At 40.8% G+C, this 22,595-nt stretch overlaps 1 protein-coding gene across 2 annotated transcripts; it reads right to left on the bottom strand.

The window, feature by feature from the left end:
* Window positions 1–133: 133 nt before the first annotated feature.
* DAD1 (defender against cell death 1) lies at window positions 134–21,360 on the bottom strand. 2 transcript variants are annotated; one of them, XM_065941408.1, is made up of 3 exons: window positions 21,056–21,359; window positions 10,211–10,385; window positions 134–373 (listed from the first exon to the last, which is right to left on the bottom strand). In XM_065941408.1, exons 1-2 carry the CDS (start codon window positions 21,264–21,266, stop codon window positions 10,255–10,257), a joined length of 342 nt encoding a protein of 113 aa, XP_065797480.1. In that variant the 5' UTR covers window positions 21,267–21,359; the 3' UTR covers window positions 134–373; window positions 10,211–10,254. The 2 variants fall into 2 exon arrangements, with proteins under 2 accessions (XP_065797480.1, XP_065797481.1); XM_065941409.1 differs by lacking the exon at window positions 134–373 and adding an exon at window positions 6,855–7,059 and having other exon boundaries at window positions 21,056–21,360.
* Window positions 21,361–22,595: the final 1,235 nt, after the last annotated feature.

Raw genomic sequence — 22,595 nt, 5'->3', positions numbered from 1 at the left:
ATTAACTTCAAATACACTTAAGGAAAACATGGAGGTAGATTCACAGTTGCAAGTTATCAACTCCTAAAGAAATGTGCACAGAGGACTGAAGGAAAAGGATTTTAATACCAAAAAACACAGCCAGAGGCAGAGGAAGGAGGGGCATGGAGCTTTTTAATTTGGAAGGCAGAAAGGTTACACTGTATGGAAGGCAGAGGCTATGCTAACAAATGCTTATTACAAAGTTGTTCTGGCTCGGAAGGCAGGGAACTTCTCTAGGCTCTCCACCTGCACCCCAAGGAGTTGGTAGTAAGCATATATCTGAAGAAAATCCATGTGTCCAGCAAACTGCCATCTCAAAGAGCTCTTATCCAGGGGAAATTAAAAGGTGAACCTGAAAGAAAGAAGCAGAGAGGTAAGAAGAGATATTCATGGTTCCTAAAATCTCTTGTGATACTACAGACAGGGCCTCAAATCCTTTAACCTAAATTCTAAACCCGTATAGACAAAGGCAGTTATAGGGTTCCCCAATTCTGGAAAGTATTTAAACAAGGCTAGAACAACCAAAATAAGGTGAATATTTTTCACTGAACATTTTACAGAAGTATCCATAAAAACTAATGCTCAAATCTCAATTCCAAGACATAACTAGCTTGGAACTGCAGACACAGTTCTAATGCTGGCTCCACAATTAATCAGCTGTGTGACTTCATGTAAGTCACTCTGACCTCCCTGATCCACAAACCCTCTTTGAGGCGAGAGGGCTTCAACTTAACCTAAAGAACTTTTCTGGATTTAGAAAGTTTATAAAGCACTAACTTCTCGTTGGGGTGGGAGGGGTGGGGAATGGAAGAAAGAAGAATTCGAAAAACTTAGAAAAAGATCTCCAACCTCAGGTTTAACAAAGGACCAAAAGAGAAGGAATGGTTTTCATTTAAAGATAAGACTATTTTTGGAGAGAATGAGGTGGAGAACAACTCCAAGAGAAGTGGCTTTCTTTCTCACCCCTGTGGGAGGGCTACTCACAGTTGCTCCACCTCGGTGTGGCCAAGGGTGACCCCTTGACTCTAGGCACCCCAATGTCCCCAGCCACAAGCAGTGTGCCGTAAAAATACTGTCATCTTCCGTGTGTGCCATCACTTGAGAAATGTTGGGAAACACCTCCTTTCAGAAGAGGGGGGCTACCCCTATGTGAAAGGGCACCACCTTACTTTGTGTATTGGTTCAGGCGACCTGGAGATTCTAGCATCAGAGCCTAAAGGAAAGATCTTAGAGTTCTAGCCAGATTGCTTTTATTTCACTAACAATGGCACTTACAGTAATGCTACGTAATTGCAGAATATTCCTACATCAGTGGAATTAGAAGAAATATGTAATAAAACAAAGAGCAAAAATTGGGGAGCAAAAGTGAGCACAGTGCCAAAAAAAGAACAAACAGATCTACTGAAACTCACCTATTCACTCCATCAAATTTTTTAAGCAAACTCTATGACAACATACTATGAACTAGTACAACGCACCGGTGCTAACAGCCAAGGTGAGAGAGGACTAGAGCACAGGCCACTTCAGGGAAGAGCCTTGACCACTGAGAATGCTAAAAGAAATCCTCGTTTATTAGGAAAGTCAAGTTTTGAGATCTTATGAAATTAAAACATTTAAATCTAAGACATTGGGACTGGTCCATCTAAAAGGCAAGAAAATGATTCATAAATTTCTTTGAAAATGGTTTTCAGAAAATTCCTATTTACATAGATCTGCTCCTTTCTTTTAAGGCAAAAGTATATTTACCAGACATATTCTAAAAGCAGAGCTTCTAGGAGTCTCTGAATTATTAGCTCAACAAAACTGAACTATTCACCAGCTCAGAAGAATGATTTCAACTGTTAACCAGGGGATAAAGGTTTCAGGAAACAGACTAATAAAATTTCCTCCCCTGATAACAAGATATGTAAAGTGGAAGACACCTACTGAGAAGAGTGCGCATGGCTTCTTCAGTCTATTCACCCAAGCAGGAAAGACAGCACCATTCCATCAACCTGTCCCCGTCATCTTGAGAGAAAGTAAGGCACAACACAAAGAACTATTCAAAATAATTACTCTCTGTAAACTCACAAAAGATGATGCCAGACAGGGTCATTTCCATTTGGAATCTGTCTGCTTCCTCAGCACCATCTCTATTCAGACACCAGCACTGAGCAGATAATGCGCAAATACCGATTTTCCTTCAAATCCATCTCATCCTAGATTCTACTCACTCAATTAAAACTAAAATTGGAGAAAATATGAATCAAAGCACATTTAGTCTTCTCATCTTACAGATGAGGCAACTGCCATGTGAGAGTTTGACAGATCTGTCCAGAGCTGAGTTGTCCAACACCACAACCACTGGCCACAGGTGAGTCTTCAAACTGAGTTAACATTAAATAAAATTAAAAATTCAGTGTCTTAGACGTCCCTGGCAGCCCAGTGGTTAAGACTCTGTACTTCCAGTGCAAGGGGTGTGGGTTCAATCCCTGGTCAGGGAACTAAGGTTCCACATGCCACGGGGTGTGGCCAAAAAGGAAAAAAACAGTGTCTGTCACATAGCCACATTCCTAATGTTTAATAACTACATGTGACCAGCAGCTACCATACTGGGCAGACTGTTTGCCCAAAGCAGAGTTCTATCAGACAGCGCTGGCCCAGGGTCAGCCTCTTGAGATAAAGTCAGGTTTCCTGATGTGCATTCTCCTCCATTTCTCCCAGATCATATTAAAGATGACTTACTGTGCAGAAACATTTACCTCTAAGTTTTTCCCATTTAAAAAAGAGAAGCAACTTTAATACTGTTAAAGGAAACCTTCTAACAAGACATTATATTCATCATCCAAAAGTCTCTGAACACTATAGAGGAAGGAATATAAAAGTTTGGAGTAAAAATGTCAGTTAACGAGTTCCTACTCAGTCACTTATTAGTTCCAGGCCCTGGACAAATCAATTTTAATTTCATTAAGGTTTCCTTACCTCACATATAGAAAGGAACTACTACTATTTGTCTACCTCCATCCCAGTGTGCCGAGTGCCATGCTGAGAGCCAAAGAACTGTGATGTTGGAGAAGACTCTTGAGAGTCCCTTGGACTGCAAGGAGACAACCAGTCCATCCTAAAGGAAATCAGTCCTGAATATTCACTGGAAGGATTGATGCTGAAGCTGAAACTCCAATACTTTGGCTACCTGATGCGAAGAACTGACTCACTGGAAAAGACCCTGATGCTGGGAAAGATTGAGGGCAGGAGGAGAAGGGGACAACAGAAGATGAGATGGTTGGATGAATCACTTGACTCAATGGATATGAGTTTGAGTAAGCTCCAGGAGTTGGTGATGGATAGGGAGGCCTGGCGTGCTGCAGTCCATCAGGTCACAAAGAGTCGGACATGACTGAGTGACTGAACTGAATTGAACTGATCCCAGCATGAGCTGTGAGGATGACATAGGTTGATGTGTATAAAAGTGCACGTGGGATGTGTGTGAGTCCTGCAAGCCTGGTAATGTGATAACGTTAAAACATTCAACAAATGTTGTCTAATTTTGTAAAAGGCTTTATACAAACATCGTACATTTTTAACTTTCCACCACCCTGATGGATGATGAAAACCTGGTAATGTATAAAAAGCAAAAACTGAAGGAAAAAAGCAAAGGAAAAAAAAGCAAAGCTCAGCTGAGGATCCACACAGTGTGACTCTCCTCAAACACAATGGGACTATCATGAACACTATTAATCAGAGGCTTCAACAACTGCAAGAGACTCTGATGACCACCCAAGTCAATTCCCTCCCTGTAAAGAGAGGGGAAGTGAGGGCTCAGAGACAAGCTTATTTCTCCATCCAACTAGTTAACAGCACAGCAAAGTCTACAACACAGGTCTTCTGACTTCTGGTCTCATGCTCATGCCCCACTCTACTACCCTTCATGTGGACAGTTTCCTTGGCTTTGTCCTTCTACAGCACATTCCTCATGTCTGAGCATCCACATAACTAAGGATATAGCTATTTTATACAGCATTTCTTGCTGTTGAAAATGATTTACACAACAAACATGCACTATGTTAGCTCTGTGCTAAGCTCTAAGGTCCCCATTCCCTGGGCATTTAAGAATCCAGGGGGAAAGACAGGAAAATGAATGGTTTCGTTAAGTGTATGGTTAAGTGTAGCATTAGGGGCAGGCACAGGGGACCGTGACAGCCCCTAGAGGATCTTATGCAACCTGGGGGCAGAATGACTTGCAGCAGGACTCATCTGAGCTGTAAGGGTAGAGAAAATAAGGCAGGGACTTCATAAACACAAATCTTTAAGAGTCCCCTGGCTGTCCAGCGGTTAGGACTCATCACTTTCGCTACCGGGGCCCAGGTTCCATCCCTAGTCTGGAACTAGGACTCCATAAGACACAAAGCTCACCAAATTTAAAAACAGAACAAATTAAACACACACACACACACACACACAAATCTACCTGATAGTCCCTCTTTTTTTTTGGTAGTTTTCAATTAACCAAATACAAAATAGAGCAAAATCACCAATTAAAAGTCATCAATTATCAGGGTTTTTGTTTTTTTTAAAATAAGCAGATTCAAGGTTTTAAGAATAGGTAAAAAATTAAGCTCACTCTCCAACCAAGGAAAAAAAGGGGGGTTGAAAAAAAGACTATGCTAACTCAAAATGTTTTCTACAAATTTATTTATTCCCCTTTTTCAGAATTTATCTGATGGCTAATTCAATATAAGGTGAAATGTCACAGAGAAAATGAAAGACACTAACCCCTCATACACACACACACACACACACACACACACACACACACACACACTTAAAGCTGGATGCCAGGAGAAGAGCAAAACCAGGTCTCAGTTCTCACTCAGCTGTGTTAGACTCTGCAACCTTATGCACTGCAACACGCCATGATTCCCTGCCCATCACAAACTCCTGGAGCTTACTCAAACTCATGTCCATCAAGTCAGAAACAGGTCTAGAATAAGCCAAAATGGGAGCTCCTGAACTGACAAGAAAAAGAAATAAAAAGTAAATCTGTGGGCCACTGTACACTTGGTCTTCACATGTAACAAAACCTAGGGTTCACTGTAAGGCTGCATGCCCTTTTGTGCCTCACTCGACACTGCCCACTTCTGGTCAGAATGTAAAGCACCCCCCACCTAACATCCAGGCCCACCTGGACCTCTGCTGCCCTCCTGTGACTGGAAAGAAACTAGGTTCTATCACAAAGGTGTTTGTGGTCTCTCCCCCTAAACTCAGTTCCTCTTTTGAGTTTTGTAGTATATTCTCTCAGCAATGAAATGTACAAGCCACTAGGTGGCAGTATAGCCTAAAAAATAACATTAGGATTCCCTTTAGAGGTAATTTTCTAGATTACTATAGTACTGATATTTACTGATGAATTAAAAAAGCCAACAGCAATTGCTTGTTGGAATATAGTTCCGTTAGTCAGAGTTATGTTCTGCCCAGCCTTGTAGCACCCTTGCTTCAGCCAGAATTAAACACCATGAATATTTAAAGACTTGTAGAACAGCCTCCAGCATAAAGACTAACACTAACAAGGTTTCAGCACAAGCTGGTGGCAAACATCTCCCCCAGGCGAAGCACACTTCCAAGCTCAGGTCTGTGCCTTTGTCAAAGCCCTGCTCACTCTTCCCTCTGATCCAGGGCGGAGTCATCAGGGACTTCCCTTCCCAAGCTGTGATCCAGTTCAGCTAAGTCTCTCTTTCCTTCCCAACACTTGATGTAGGCTGACATTTTCTGAAAAGAATTTCACAGGGAGACATGGAAAAACAAAACAGGAAATATTCACCTGTAGTTATGTAAATCTCTAAATATTCAAGTCCACTGAATATGATGCATTCATTCAAAACAGACTTACTGCCACCTAAGTGCCAAATACCATCACTTGAGAGGTGTATGAATTCTCCCAACTCAGAAGCTCATGAGGAGAATTTTTCCTTTTTATAATAACTTTTTAAATATTATGAAGTCTATTCTTGGCCCCAGGAATAGCCACCTATACCAGTGTTGCCAACTGAACAGCTAACTTTTACCACAGGTTTCTCACTCTGCTATCTCTGGACATGTTTTCAGGAGGCCACAAAGTCTGAAGTTTGGATAAGGTTGTATTATTAACAGTAGTTTTTATATATTTATAAACTTTAAGAAGACAGTAAAGTCTTACAGCAGAGGGAAACAATGGGGACTGGAGGGATTCCAAGGAACTTTAGCTTAGTTTCTGTTCAAAATCTGTCCACTGCAAGTAATAAACATGGGGATGTTATATTATTCTCTGTACTTTTCTGTACTTTTAACATTGTCACACAAGCAAAGAAAGTAAGTAATAAAGGAAAAGATGGTGGTAAAATAATTGTGGCCACATTTTAAACACATTTCTCTGACTATGCAATTGTCAAATACTTTATAACAAGCAATTTTTTTAGGAGGGTGGTTTTTTTTTTAATATATATTTATTGACTGCCCTGGGTCTTGGTTGCAGCACACAGAATCTTCAATCTTCATTGCAGCATGTAGGATCTTTAGTTGCAGCACAGGAACTTCACTTGTGGTGAAGGAACTCTTAGTTGCGGCATGTAGGATCTAATTCTCTGACCAGAGATCAAACCCAACCCCCTTCATTGGGAGCACAGAATCTTAGCCACTGGACCACCAGGGAAGTTCCTATAATAAGCAATTTTAAGCAAAAATTAGGGCTTCCCTGGTGACTCAGATCGTAAGGAATCTGTCTGCAGTACAGGAGACCCAGGTTTCCCTGTGTCAGGAAGATTCCCTGGAGAAGAAAATGGCAACCCACTACAGTATCCTTACCTAAAGAATCCCTACGGACAGAGGAGCCTGGCGGGCTACAGTCTGTGGGGCTGCAAAGAGTCGGACAAGATTGAGCAAGTAACACAAGTGAAAATAGAGATTAAAAACATTTTCTGACATCAGACTGGATTATCAGACTTAAAAAGATTTCCAGCAAGGCTCCTTGAATCTCAGTTTCCCATTCATAAGTGGAATTAGCAAGTTTATCCTCAAGAGGTTGTTCTGAAAACAAAATAAGACAGAATAAAAAGAACTTAAAACCTGGTCCATGTGAGCATTCACTATCTGCTTTCCTTACTTCTCCTTGAAAACATTTCTTTAACTCAACGCCATTTTCTTCTGATCTGCCTTTTTCAGAGTCGCTGCTGGTTTTAAATGCTACCCCAAAATTCACAAAGAGCAGTACCCTATAGATGTTTATTCTCTTTATACCCAACTCCCAACATACTTGGCAAATATGGAGAGTATTAAATTTTTGCTGTACCCTCTGATATAAATATTGAAAACTCACTTAAAAACCATTTTTAAAAGTGTTTTAGGACACTGCACATAGAACTGAATTAGAAACAGAAAAAGAGCAGGAAAATGTCTATCTGAAGATTGAGAGCAGGACCATATATTGTATGTCAAATGAATAAAAACCCTGATGAGTCCCCCACAGAAGAATTCTCTATGAAGATACCCTCTATAGAATGATTTAACACTGCAATCTGGGATTGGAAGATTATGCTGTACCCTGGATCCATAATTCCCAGCTGAACAGGTGGCCCTAGGTCATTAATATGGTCTGCAGTATGCAGTTTCTGCTGAGCCTGCTTTTTTGTCTGTTTTTGCCATAATTTTGAAATACTAAGCTCTCTGCAGCAGAGTCCTCTTCCAATCATGACAGCCCTAAGAAATAATTTTTCATGATTTGGTATCTCCCTGATCCTAGAGAACATCCTTGGACTGTATGCTCTGTCCCCTTGTTAAAGCATACACCACCATGACTCATCTAGAAAAAAGTAAGGCATTTACTTTTTAGAGTAAGGCATTGCTCTAAAGTAAGCCATTACTTTTAAAGTAAGGCAATCAGAAGACTTATGACCTTTCCAGCTAGTTTACTATCAGAGCCCAAGGGTTACTCAGGATGTTTGCGGGTCAGTGAAGGTCAGCGTTGTTGGCTAAGTTTTCCACCTGCACTGCAGAAGCTGTCATTGGTCAGACACCTCGCCTGCGGCCTCTGCCCCAGACAGCATGGCAGCCACCGTCTCTCAGCCCCCAGCGCACTTTCTTCAGGTCTTTAGCATGGCTCTAACTGCTGTGGGCACGTGGCTTCTCCATTAGACTGCTCACTTCTTGAAGGCAGGAACTGTATTTTCCTTTTCTTTGTATTCCCAGTACCAAGGCATTGACTGGCATATGAGAGAACAATTCAAGTCCTGATCAGGTCTCCAAAAAATTCAACTGTATTACAATAGTAGAAAGAAGTGGTTCTCAAGCTCATTCACTGATATAAACCATCTCTGTCAACTTAACTATTGCCAAAAGTGAAACTTCACCTGAACTAACAGAACTGTTTTTGAGACAATATACAAAATGGAAAGGCTTTATGTAATATACTAAGTTACTTATTGACTTATGATAGAAACTGAAGTATAGTCAGTCACAGTATTACATTTACCTTGCCCATGGCTGCTGTAACTCATGTGTTAGATTTCTGATTAATACAAAAAAGACAGCTTTCCAAGTACAACAGAAAGAGGCGGGCCTCTTCCCCAGAGAGGGTAACATTTCCTAAGGTTCTCTTTTCTCTACCCCAGTAATAGCAAGATTTAATTCTGTGGGGAAAGGCAGAGAATAGAGTGCATTTACTCATCAGTAAGCAACATAGGATATTGGAAGAGCACCATTGGACTAGGACACTGCTCTGCCTCCACTGAGCTACATAGCCAAAGAAACCAGTAGATGCTCTGGAACTCTCTTTCCTCACATATAAAACAATTATTAACAGAGTCAAGCGCTTCTCAGAGCTTTAGGATTCTGCTTAGGAGGGAAGGATGGAGGGGAGGGCATACTACACACGAGGGGAGCCCGAGCAAAGAGAGCTTTTCAACTTTGTCAATCAAAACAACCCTGGCTCCTCTGCCATTTTATATATTGAGATTCTATTTTGGGGGCTCCAAAATCACTGCAGATGGTGACTGCAGCCATGAAATTAAAAGGCATTTGCTCCTTGGAAGAAAAGCCATGACCAACCTAGACAGTATATTAAAAAGCAGAGACATTACTTTGCCAACAAAGGTATGTCTAGTCAAGGCTATGGTTTTTCCAGTGGTCAAAGAAAACTACAAAGAAAGCTGAGCTCTGAAGAATTGACGCTTTTGAACTGTGGTGTTGGAGAAGACTCTTGAAAGTCCCTTGGACTGCAAGGAGACCCAACCAGTCCATCCTAAAGGAGATAAGTCCTGGGTGTTCACTGGAAGGACAGATGTGGAAGCTGAAACTCCTATACTTTGGCCACCTGATGCAAAGAGCTGACTCATTTGAAAGACCCTGATGCTGGACATTGGGGGCAGGAGGAGAAGGGGACAACAGAGGATGAGATGGTTGGATGGCATCACCAACTCAATGGACATGGGTTTGGGTGAACTCCTGGAGTTGGTGATGGACAGGGAGGCCTGGCGTGCTGCAGTTCTTGGAGTCACAAAGAGTTGGACACAACTGAGTGACTGAACTGAACTGACTGAACTGAACTGATTGAGATACTTAGGGGAAAAAAGAGCTCTACTGCTAAAAAAAAAGGAAAACTGACAAATGAACCAAAGAGCATCTCATCTTATATTTTAAGGTGTTCTCCCAAACTAATCCAATTTTCCCATTAATTTTTAATTTAGCACATATATTAGCAAGAAGCTGTCATCATGAAGCTATCATTCCTTTAGCATATACTATATGTGTATCAAGTGTAAGCACTATACTAGGTACTATGGGAACAATGGCCCAGCATTTGAAGTCATCTGCGATCAATATCAGAAAAAAAATTATAGAGCAAAACTAAAACCAAAATCTACAATTTATGTCTCTTCCAAGAGCTCAGAGTTATTTTCATGGGGTTATTGGTGCAGAAATTAATGTATTAGCTACAAGCAAACTCCCATTTTCTGCTCTCTTTATCATTTCCAGAACAGTGAGAAGAGAAGGCAATGACCAAGATCAGCAGCACTGATGAATCATGATGATATCAACACGAACTTTGCAGACCAATATGGAAAATTCTGCAAACCTCTCATCAGCACTATGGGAACTCTGCAAACCATAATCAAAACCAGCCCCCTCCAATCTCTATTCCTAAAATCAACATCATGTGATAAGCGCTAAGATCATCACTTACATTCTTCTAGTCTCCTCCTCCTCAGTTAAGTAAACAGGAATGATTCAGCCAACGAAGTTCATGACAACAAGGTGAAGGATGGTGCTGGCAAAGAGAAAATCAGCAAAGGCTCGCTCTGGGGAGATGCCTTGGAAATCCGCCTTGTTTTGTGGGTTGATCTGAATTCTCAGACAAACTGTACAAGAAGAAAAACACAAAAATGATTATCAAGTATGTAACATGTATGACTAATGCACATACTCAGACCCTCTGACCCAATAATTCTATTCCAACAGAAGTGATACGTAAGGAATGATACCAATGACGGCCCCCAAATGGATGCAATCTAATATCTATCAATAGTAAAATAGGGGGTATTCTCCAGCAGTCCAGTGGTTAGGACTCAGCACTTTCACTGACAGGGACCCAGACAGATTCCATCCCTGGTTGGAGAACTAAGATTTCACAAGTTAAGCAACCAAAAAAACCCACAAACAAAACAGTAAAATGGGTAAATTATGGCATATGGATACAACAGATACCATATAGCAATGAAAGAACTTCACAACATAGATTTCCACAAATATCATGATGAGCAGTACAATCCAGATGCCAAAAAATACATTCTCATGATTCTACTTCTACAAAGCTTAAAACTGGCCAAAAACAATATAGTGATACAAGTCAGGATAGTGGTTTTTAATCTTTCACAGGAGAGATGACTTGGAAAGCATGTGGAGAGACCTTTAGGGTGCTGGTAATGTTCTATATCTTGACGTGATAGTGGTTAAAAAGGTAAATTTTTTAAAGTTCATCAAGTTGTACACTTAAATTTTCTGTTGTTTGTTAAAGGGAACAATATGACTTCTCAGAGTTAAGCTAAAAATCAAAGGCTTACTTAGAAAAAACATATATACAACCAGAAAATCTTGAGAACTATCTCCTGACTTAAGTTTATAAACTTATTAAGACTGAGATGTAGTTGAGGTAGTAACAAAGGAAGCAGGCTGAGACCAAGTTATAAAATTGTCAGTTATTTCCAACAGAACATGTTTATTAGACAGCAGAGATGCGTATCCACGAGGACCTCACAGTTAAAGATAATCTTTGATCTCCCAGTTCTAGCAGCTGCTGGTCTCAAAAAAAGGCAAGAGATCTAAGTTACATAGCTCTGACAGAGAACTCTCCATAGCCACCTTCTGTACCCTTGAAGACTCCAACCTGATACTGTAGCCACAGTCACCATTTGACATGAAAAGAAAGTTCTAGGGATACACTTTTCCTAAATATCTTTATACCTGTGACAAATGATTACACAACTTAAATTTACTTCATGCTAGCATCCGGTCCCATCACTTCACGGCAAATAGATGGGGAAACAGTGGAAACAGTGACAGACTTTATTTTCTTGGGCTCCAAAATCACTGCAGATGGTGACTACAGCCATGAAATTAAAAGGCTCCTTGGAAGAAAAGTTATGACCAACCTAGACAGCATATTAAAAAGCAGAGACATTACTTTGCCAACAAAGGTCCATCTAGTCAAGGTCATGGTTTTTCCAGTAGCCATGTATGGATGTGAGTTGGACTATAAAGAAAGCTGAGCTCCAAAGAATTGATGCTTTTGAACTGTGGTGTTGGAGAAGGCTCTTGAGAGTCCCTTGGACTGCAAGGAGATCCAACCAGTCCATCCTTAAGGAAATCATTCCTAAATATTCATTGGAAGGACTGATGCTGAAGCTGAAACTCCAATATACTTTGGCCGCCTGATGGGAAGACCTGACTCATTGGAAAAGATCCTGATGCTGGGAAAGATTGAAGGTGGGAGAAGGGGATAACAGAGGATGAGATGGCTGGATGGATCACTGACTCAATGGACAGGAGTCTAAGTAAACTCGGGGAGTTGGTCATGGACAGGGAGGCCTGGTGTGCTGCAGTCCATGGGGTCACAAAGAGTCGGACACAACTGAGTGACTGAACTGAACTGAGCATCCATTTTACCACTAACCAAGAGAAGGCAACGGACTGAGATCTAACCCAAAGGTCAGAAAACTACTAGACTAGTTCTCAAGAATCCATCACTATGGCAACAGAGTTGTCATTATGCTTAAACATGCAAACATTGTGGAAACACCCCTGATGTTTTTCAGAAACCTGAACTCTTCAAAACATGAAGGACACTGACTGAAACAAGGGTGGCCAATTAAAATCTGCTGGGGTGAGTACAGCTTGGTTCATCCATTTGCCAGAGCAACTAGCAACATCTATTAATATTTAAAATGTTGCCACCTTTTAACTAAAGAATTTATCTTACAGAACAAGGACATTCTAACAGCATGTACCTAAAGCTGAAAAAAAGTGATAACAGTCCAAATGACATCAAGGGATTATTTAAATAAATTACAGACATGCAATAAAATCCCATGCAATTATTCAAAAGAATGAGGTGAATTCTCGATAGGTTGACAGTAAAGATATCTAAAATATATCAATTGAAAAAAAGCCAAAAATATTACACTATTCTATTTCATATTTCTCTTAAATATATTTTCTCATTTTTCTTGGAATGTAGGAAAAAATCTGGAGAGATACCAAACACAGTTAACAGAGGCTATTGAGGTGGAAGGTGGGAGTAGAGTAGTACTTGAGAATGGGGGACAAAAGGAAAGAGAAACTCTACATGAAGGTGATGTTACCATTTTCACAATCACAGTAACCGAAGTTACTTCAATAACAAGGTAAGAGTCAGAATCTTGCAGAGATGCAAAGGACCCTGAATGTCATACAGACCAACATCACTTATGATGCACAAAATGCCCAAGAGATGGTGAGAATGGGCATGCCAAGAGGGCTGCATAAATCAGCTGGGAATCATTTCAAAATATACTTATCATTTCCGGAATCTGATAAGTCATCCCCAGATAGAGAATTACAAACCATCCAGAGCCTGTGTTATCACAGAGGCAACATATCCCCCACATGCAGGGGTGAAAAAAAGGCAAAGAACGCCTGTTCAAAAAGTGTTAGTCTCTCAATCATGTCCAACACTTTTCGACCCCATAGACTGTAGCCCTCCAGGTTCCTCTGTCCATAGAATTCTCCAGGCAAAAAGAATACTGGAGTGGGTTGCCATTCCCTTCTCCAAGGGATCTTCCCAACCCAGGGATCGAACCCGCATCTCTTGCATTGCAGGTAGATTCTTTACTGTCTGAGTCATCATGGAAGCCCCCTGTTCAAACCGCGCCCCCTCCTCCACCACCCCCCACAAATATCCTCAGCCTCTCCCTGAGCACTTCCAAAAATGGAAATGTACTACCTTCTGAGGCAGCTTGCTCCATTTTAGTGGTTCTAATTTATCTCCTTAAATGTACATTTATTCAGCAAAATATTTACTGAGCATCTACTATGTGCCATTTGGCACAGAATAAGACAAGAGTCTGGCTCCCAAAGAACTTACACTTCCATGAAGAGAAACATAATAAACAAGAAAACAAATAAATAAGGAAATATGAGGTAGAGATATGTGCTATAAAGAAAACAAGGTAATAGAAGAGTGACTGGGAAGCTATTTCTTATTTGGTGGTAATAGAAGTTCTAACAAGGTGCTATTTTAAGACCAAAATTTGATAGGAGCCAACTATGGAAAGATCTAGGGGCAGAGCATTCCAGGGAGCAAGAACAATGTTGACATGTTGACAACATGTCAGACTGACTAGACTGTAGAGATCAAGGGCAAGAGGGGGACAAGGGCCAAATCCAGTGGGGCTTTGTAAGCTTCAGTAAAGAGTCTGGATGTCGTTCTAAGAGCAATGGAGTAATATTTCAAAGTTTTGAGTCAATGAGTAAAATAATCTGATTTACATTTTTTAAGGATGGTAGAACTGCAATATAGAGAATGGTTTGCAGAGTTAAAGAAATAAGAGAGTCAAGTAGGAGCCAGAGCTTGGGCAATGGTAGTAAAATTGACAGAAGCGGAGAGATACAGGCTATGTTTTGGAAAAGAAGGGCTTGCTGATGTAATGGATGTGGGAGATAAGAGAAATCAAGGCATCAAGAAAACCTCCTAAATTTTTAGCTTCAACAATTTAACCAATGTTGACACTATGTTCTGACTGGCAAGAGAAAGATGGTTGGGCCGGAAGGCTCAATTGGGAGTTGTCTGTTAGACATCAAGTGGAGATGTCAAGTGGGCAAATGGACCTACTAATTTGGAATTCAGGGAACAGGTTAAAACTGAAAATATTAAAGTGGTAGTTGCAGTTACATACATATTATTTAAATTCACCTAAAGGAAAGAAATAGAGAATGGGTTTGGAACCACACCCTCAGACCGAGAAACACCTAGCACAAACAGTAGGAAGGAAAAACCAACGAGGTAAAAGAGAACAACCAGGAGAGTGAAGTGTTCTAAAAGTTTTGAGAAGAAAGTACTTCATTCACTCAGAAGGAAGCAGCCAACTATGTTAACTGATAAAAGTTGCTGAACATTCCGGCAAGGTGAGGTGTGTGCTATTAGATCTGGCAAGATGGAAAGAGTGGTTTCACTGCAGTGGTGGGGAAAGACCACCACCATGAATGGGTTAAGAGCAAATGGAAAGTGAGAAAGCAGAAACAACTAGACAACTAGACTATTTTTTCAAGGAATTCCGTGATGATGGAAAAGAAACGGAACAGTAGCTAGAGGAGTATCTGCAGTCAAATAAATTTTTTAATTGGATGATTAATTAGAGCATATGTGTATGATGGGAATGATCCAGTGGAGGGAAGTTAATGGTACAGAATGGAGGGATGATTACAGAAGCTGAGTCCTTGAGTGAGCAAGAGACATCAAGATGCTCTTCACAAGCGGAGGAAGTGACCTCTGATAAGAAAGGGATATATCATCCACCATCACAGGAAGTAAGCCAGAGAGCAGGGGTACAAGTGGAGGTGAGCTGCTATGATTCCCTGTTGGGAAAGGCAAAGCAAAAAACAAAGCAAGATCAACTGAGAATAAAGGAAAAGAGAAAAGACAGGTGAGAGTGCAGAGAGAAATTACAAAGCATGTCTTGGAAAAGCAAACATATTAGGGAAGTGTTACAGACCACTATTCTCACCAATACTTCTCCATCACAGCACCATATCCATGTACTTGCCTGTATCTCCCACCAGATTATAAATCTGTGGGAGTAGAGACCACATCTGCATGTTCCATAGTTAAATTCATAGAGAAGGAAATGGCAACCCACTCCAGTATTCTTGCCTGGGAAATTCCATGGACAGAGGAGCCTGTCACAATACAATCCATGGGGTCGCAGAAGAGTTGGAAACAAATTTACAACTGAACAACAATAGCAGTGGGTAAGCCTGGTGCAAATTAATCCATGTAGAGTACTCTGAAAGTTACAATATGGAAGAAATGTTACAAACTTTAAATACATACTGTCCTTATTAATAGCATATTTTAAAAATTATTCTCTGTAGTGTGGAGTTCTGCTTATTTTTGCAAGTAAATATTTTGATAATCTGTACTTACTCTTTAGGCAATCATTCCTAAGTTTAGTAGGTAATTTTATCCTGTACTCAGTAAAATTTTTATCTTTTTATTTTGAAGAATCTTTGATCCATGGGTAATAGAAGTATATTTCTGACATGTTAAATGTGTTTAATTTTTACATGATTTTGTAATTTTTATGTAAATAAAGGAACACTGGAAAACAACATTTAGTAGTTGCTTGTTGTGCTGGCCTTCCATGGCAAGTATACAACATCCCTAATACATTTTATATATATATATATATATTTATATTTATATTTATATTTATATATTTCTTAAGGAAAAACTAACTGTTTATTGGCCTGAAGAGATTTATGCCATTTCCTTGCTAACAAAGAGTTGGCATATATCTGTAAGTGTACAAAATTCATCATATAGTCTCATGTGAATTATTATTTCCATCTTTGGTCTTTTGTAATTTGTCATTCCTTTGGCCTGGGGTTTGGACTATGGAATTTGTGTTAATAGAGACCTGTGAGATGGCAATAAAATCTAGAGTTGGCAATGAAAAAAAAAAAAAAAAATTCTCAGTTCCCCGCCAGGAAACCTGACACATAAATATTCAACATTCTTTAACTTATCGGAGGCATGCTCAAAACTGAACATCCAGTATTAAGCACTGATTGATGAACAGAGCATGACACACCTACAGAACATGGAAGAAGACCTAAATCTCAAGAGCCAGGCAAGGGCTCAAAGGAAAGCAGCACTTGAGCTGTCTAAGAAGGGAAGGAATTTTCCAGGCAATCAAATAAACGTAAAATAGCTTAATACACCTTGGCATGTTCAGGGAATAATAAGTAACACAATAATACTGGGATATAAAGTACAGAGGAGGTGGAGACAAGAGATGAAGCTCACAATGTGGCCAGGGCCAGGTCATCAAAGAGCCTCTACACCATTAAAAAATATTTTAAATTTCTCTTTGGATACAGACAAATTTTCTGTGGGGAGTAGAACAGTTAGATCTGTAAGTCAAATCAAGCCCGCACACATAGTGGAAGAGGACTGGAGGGAGAGACAAGAGGCTGGGCGATCAATAAGGAAGATTACAGTAGTCCAGATAGCAGATATTGAGAACCTGAATGACAGAAGACAAACAGCTAGCAACAGACATGAGATTCAGAAACAGGACTGTCAGGCATAATGCTGCCAAACTCCCAACTTCTTTGATAACAGCTATGGTCCCAGGGACAGAGGAGCCTCTTGGGCTGCCGTCTATGGGGTCGCACAGAGTCGGACACTGACGTGACTTAGCAGCAGCAGCAGCAGCATGGGCCTAGGAATCTAATAGATAATTCCCAAAGAAACACTGGACTCCAGTCCTCACGGCCAAGGAGCTGCCATGAGAAAGAAAACACTCTGAATTAGGCCTCCTTGCCTTTCAAATTCAAACCATTTTGGATCTATAAACTAGGGGAAACAAAACTCTGTTAATTCCAAAAGTATTTCATAAAGATTAGAAAACAGAATAGACAAAAGCTGTGAAACTATTTAAAAACTGATTTCAATATCAAAGACTTATTTTAAGGACAGTCGTAATGTTTTCCACACATCCCTCCTAAAGAGCACTTTAAAGGAGAAAAAGAGGGATTTGAATCAAGTAAAAAAGGAAAAACTAGAAAGGCTGCCAATACTGGGATGCTACTCTGAAAAAGGGACAGGTGTCCTCTTCTAGAGATATCTAACCAAAAGATAAACAGTCAGCTGCTGAGGATGTCTGAAATCTGTCTGGAAGAAGAAAAATATTCTATCATTGAAGTCTTCTACACTGTAAACTGTTGATCCAAAAAAACAAACAAAAAAAGATTTATCAATGGCAATTTTCTACCTCTGGCTCCTTCTTGAAACCATGGGTGAGTCTCCCCAGTCATGAGGGAAAAGGAGAAAACAGATCATTTTCATTGGGCTCAAATAATGTCAGGCTTTAAAAAAAAAAAAAAAAGTGACAGTTCAGTACTGATTTATAATGTACTAATCAATGTCCAAAGAGCATATGCTAAAGAATACATGCAGAAGGGATGGAAGAGAACAGACTACCAAAAAAAATTAAGGGAACCAGATTAGAGAACTTTCCCCTCCAGTTTATCCTACATATTAACACCAATTTTAAGTCTCTCCTTCACTCAAATCTAAAAAATGTTTTAAATGCTTAGATGCATTCCTCTTACCTAGAGGATAAAATTCCTTGGCCTGGCCCTCAAAGTTCTAGCACCCAGAACTACCTAATCCTTCCACATAATCGCCCACAATTCCCTTTCTCAGCCAAACTGACCTCCCTTCTCTTCCAGTAGATAGAAAAACTTGGGGAGGTTAGAAACCCCAGCACAATAAACAGACACAAGGCAGTGGTGGATTTAGTAAGGTCAAAGGTGTCAAAAGAAATGCAAACAAAAATAGACAAATGGGATCAAATTAAACTTAAAAACACTTGCACAGCAAAGGAAACTATAAACAAAAATAAAAAGAAAACCCTCAGAATGGGAGAAAGCAACTGACAAAGGATTAATTTCCAAAATATACAAGCAGCTCATGCAGCTCAACGTAAGAAAGACAAACAAGCCAAACAAAACACGGGTAGAAGACCTAAACAGACATTTCTCCAAAGACGTATCAGTTCAGTTCAGTTGCTCAGTCATGTCCAACTCTTCGGGACCCCATGGACTGCAGCACGCCAGGCCTCCCTTTTCATCACCAACTCCTGGAGTTTACTCAAACTCATGTCCATTGAGTCAATGTTGCCATCCAACCATCTCATCAGTCTGTCATCCCCTTCTCCCACCTTCAATCTTTCCCAGCATCAGGGTCTTTTCCAATGAGGAGTCTGGATCTCCTTGCAGTTCAAGGGACTCTCAAGAGTCTTCTCCAAAAGCATCAATTCTTCAGCACTCAGCTTTCTTTATAGTCCAACTCTCACATCCATACATGACTACTGGAAAAACCACAGCTTTGACTAGATGGACCTTTGTTAGTAAAGTAATGTCTCTGCTTTTTAATATGCTATCTAGGTTGGTCATAACTTTTCTTCCAAGGATTAAGCGCCTTTTAATTTGATGGCTGCAATTACCATCTGCAGTGATTTTGGAGCCCAAAAAAATAAAGTCAGCCACTGTTTTTCCACTGTCTCCCCATCTATTTGCTATGAAGTGATGCGACCAGATGCAGGATCTTAGTTTTCTGAATGTTGAGTTTTAAGTCAACTTTTTCACTCTCCTCTTTCACTTTCATCAAGAGGCTCTTTAGTTCTTTTTCACTTTCTGACATAAAGGTAGTGTCATCTGCATATCTGAGGTTACTGATATTTCTCCTGGCAACCTTGATTCCAGCTAGTGCTTCATCCAGCCCAGTGTTTCTCATGATGTACTCTGCATATAAGTTAAATAAGCAAGGTGACAATATACAGACTTGACGTACTCCTTTTCCTATTTGGAACCAGTCTGTTGTTCCATGTCCAGTTCTAACTGTTGCTTCCTCATCTACATATAGGTTTCTCAAGAGGCAGGTCAGGTGGTCTGGTATTCCTATCTCTGTCAGAATTTTCTACAGTTTATTGTGATCTACACAGTCAAAGGCTTTGGCATAGTCAGTAAAGCAGAAGTAGATGTTTTCCTGGAACCCTCTTGCTTTTTCGATGATCCAGCAGATGTTGGCAATTTGATCTCTGGTCCCTCTGCCTTTTCTAAATCCAGTCAATAAACACATGAAAAAGATGCTCAACATGGCTCATTATTAGAGAAATGCTCTAAACAAATCAAAACAACAATGAGGTATCACCACCTCACACTGGTCAGAATGGCCACCATTAAGAAATGTATTATACAAACAATAAATGCGGGAGAGGATATGGAGAACAGAGAACCCTCTTCTACTGTTGGTGGGAACGTAAACTGAGGCAGCCACTATGAAGAACAGTATGGGGATTACTTTGAAAACTAGGAATAAAACTACCCTATAACCCAGGTATCCCACTACTGGGCATACACCCTGAGAAACCCATAATTCAAAAAGACACATGTATTCCAAATCTCACTGCAGCACTATTTACAATAGTCAGGTCATGGAAGCAAGTAAGAAGTGCGTCAACAGATAAATGGATAAAGAAGCTGTACATACATACAATGGAATATTACTCAGCCATAAAAAGGAACAAATTTGAGAGTGCTGAACTGAGGTGGACGAACCTAGAGCCTGTTACACAAAGTGAAGTCAGTCAGAAACAAAAAAACAAATATCATATATTGACACATATATATGGAATCTAGAGAAATGGTACTCATGAACCTATATGCAGGGCAGGAAGAGAAAGGCAGACAGAACAGACTTGTGGACACAGCAGGGGAAGAAAAGGGTGGGATGAATTGAGAGAGTAGCACTGAAACATATACATTACCATGTGTGAAACAGATAGCTAGTGGGAGGCTGCTGTGTAACTGAGGGAGCTCAACCCAGTGCTATATGACAACCTAGAGATGGGGGAAGGGGGTGTGGAAGTGGGAGGGAGTTTCAAAAGGGAGGGGATACAGGTACCCTTATGGTTGATTCACTCTGCTGTATGGCAGAAACCAACACAACATTGTAAAGCAGTTATCCTCCAGTTAAAAATAAGTTTTAAAAAATAAAAAGAAAAGCAACCAATACCCTTCCACAGCAACTATGAATTGTCCTGAATCCTTTTTCCTAAAGCAATTTTCATTTCTTAGCCCCAGTTACCTATTATCCAACAGCTATGAAATCACAATCCCCCACAAGAACCCCACTATTCCCTCTCACTAGGCATTTTCTTCAATGACAAGTCATCAACTTCTCATTGGGGAGGAAGTTAGGGGGCCTGCCAATTCAATTTTAGCCACAGCAGCCTCAAATACAAAGACTTGGCATAAAGAAAAATTATCTGCTCAAAAATTCTTCTGATTGTATCACACCAATAACAGAATTATGAGAATGAAAGCTGAGTTCAAGATAATAAAATAACAGCTTCAGAGTTTTGGGTTTTCCATTTTAAAAGTTTACCAACTTCAAAGCTGTGTTAAATAAACTTAAGTTAAAGCCGAAATGAAGTTTTCCCTGTACCAATATGAAGTGAAGTGGATCACCAGGTTGAGGAGCAGAATGAAGGTGTTTCTAGATTTAAGTCCAGTTCTTCGGCGGCTTTTTGGTGTTAGGTACGACAACCTGAATGAGCCTCAATTTCCCCACTCACAAAAACACGGCAATGCAGATTCCCCTCACAACTTCAGAAGGCGGTGGTCTGATACAGAACCGAGTACTGTGGAAATACAAGCACGCACCAAAGCAACACATTATTATTGAGATCACTTATAGAATCATTACCCGCTAGGATGAAGCTCCCCACACAAGAGATGAAGCCCGAGAGGAAGGAGTTGAAGGGGAAGGTCCCCACGAGGAGACAATAACCGAATTGCAGCGCTCCGGTCAGCAGTATATACAGGAGGTATGCGTCCAACAACTTCAAACGCTGAGGAGTGGAGCTCAAGTACTCTTCTAAAAACCGCGAGATGACCGACAACACAGACGCCGACATGGCTACAGTCCGCTTCAAGCTGAATATTCCCGCCCGCGTACCCTCAAACTCCTAACTGACCAGACCACCACACCGGATATAGCGTTGGCGCATGCGCACAGATAATATCCCAGCTCCGCCCTCCTCGAGTTGCCACTTTGCGCAGGCGTATAGGCCGGCAAAGGCGCGAAGCAAGTAATGCGCAGACGCAGAATACGTCAACTGCATGAGAACTACAGCCAGAGAAAACTAGTGCGCCTGCGCAACGGATCTGTCCCAGAGCTGGAGACGTGTACTCTTTTTGTCCTGTTTCCGCCGTCGGGTTAGAGACGCCCACAGTTGCTCTAGCAACAGAGTAGCGTGGGAGGAAGAGAAGGATAGGTTTTTCAGCGGACAGCGTGGCTACCTGAAGGTTCCGGGTTTCTTTGGTTCTTAGGCGTCCTGATTGGATCTGCTTTAAGTCAATGTCTGGCGCTTCCTGGGTTTCGGTACCCGCCCGGCCCTAATTCTGTTAAGGGCACTAACTGCAGATGCCTGTCCCAGATCATTAGAGGAAGTCGAGTTGTCCCCCAGTGAGAACCACCGGAGCCGGTCACTGCGTACGCATCAGTTTAGACTTGGTTATTGGAGAAGGCAAGTGCGGGGCGGAGTAGGGGAGCTCGACCTCCGCCCGGCCCTGGACTCGATTTGGGAGCTGACCTCTTGAGGACGCTTAGGAATAAGAGCGGTAGAACCTAGGCCCGCAGGTGTTCAATCAGCAGACATTTATTGGACGCCTTCTCCAGCCTCCATTTTGCTATAAATTGTAGGTCGTTATGCTAGATTTTAGGTATCCTCAGGGAAACATGATATAGTCTTAAAAGAGCTGGTGATGGGCAGGGGCGGGGGAACAGTCCATTAAATTGCATAAGAGTATATGACCAAGTTTAGCACCTTCTACTCCCAAGCTATCATCTTGAACCTGTCGTACTATCCCAGAATGACAGCTCTGAAAGGCCTGTAAGAGCATTGCCTGGTGTCTGGTTCAAACCCTACACGCTCCAACTTATTTTGCAGAGGAAACTAAAGGTTGAAGGTTTGTATTTTAACAAGTGACATTAACTATTCATATCTAGCATTTTAACTTTTTTTTAAAACTAAGATATACCTTAATTTCTGGCATTTTCTGCGTTTCAATTTCATATGAATCTGGCCTTCCAGACCTAGTCTTTCTCCAAGCTGCAAGCAGTACATGAACCAGGTACTTTAACAGCTTACATTTATAACTTTGAACTATCCTAGGCATTCAAGCAAAATTCCTAAAACAGCAAGTTTCCTTCATTCATTTTCACTTTTTATTTGTGTTTAAAC

This window comes from Muntiacus reevesi, chromosome 7 (assembly GCF_963930625.1).
Source record: "Muntiacus reevesi chromosome 7, mMunRee1.1, whole genome shotgun sequence".
Lineage (NCBI taxonomy): Eukaryota > Metazoa > Chordata > Mammalia > Artiodactyla > Cervidae > Muntiacus > Muntiacus reevesi.
This window is presented reverse-complemented; position numbering and strand designations above follow the sequence as displayed.

Coding starts and splice junctions, on each gene's coding strand:
- DAD1 (XM_065941409.1), bottom strand. CDS start 21,266: ATGTCGGCGTCTGTGTTGTCGGTCATCTCGCGGTTTTTAGAAGAGTAC. Junction 10,386..21,055: donor GGGGAGCTTCATCCTAGCGG/GTAATGATTCTA, acceptor CTTCTTGTACAG/TTTGTCTGAGAATTCAGATC.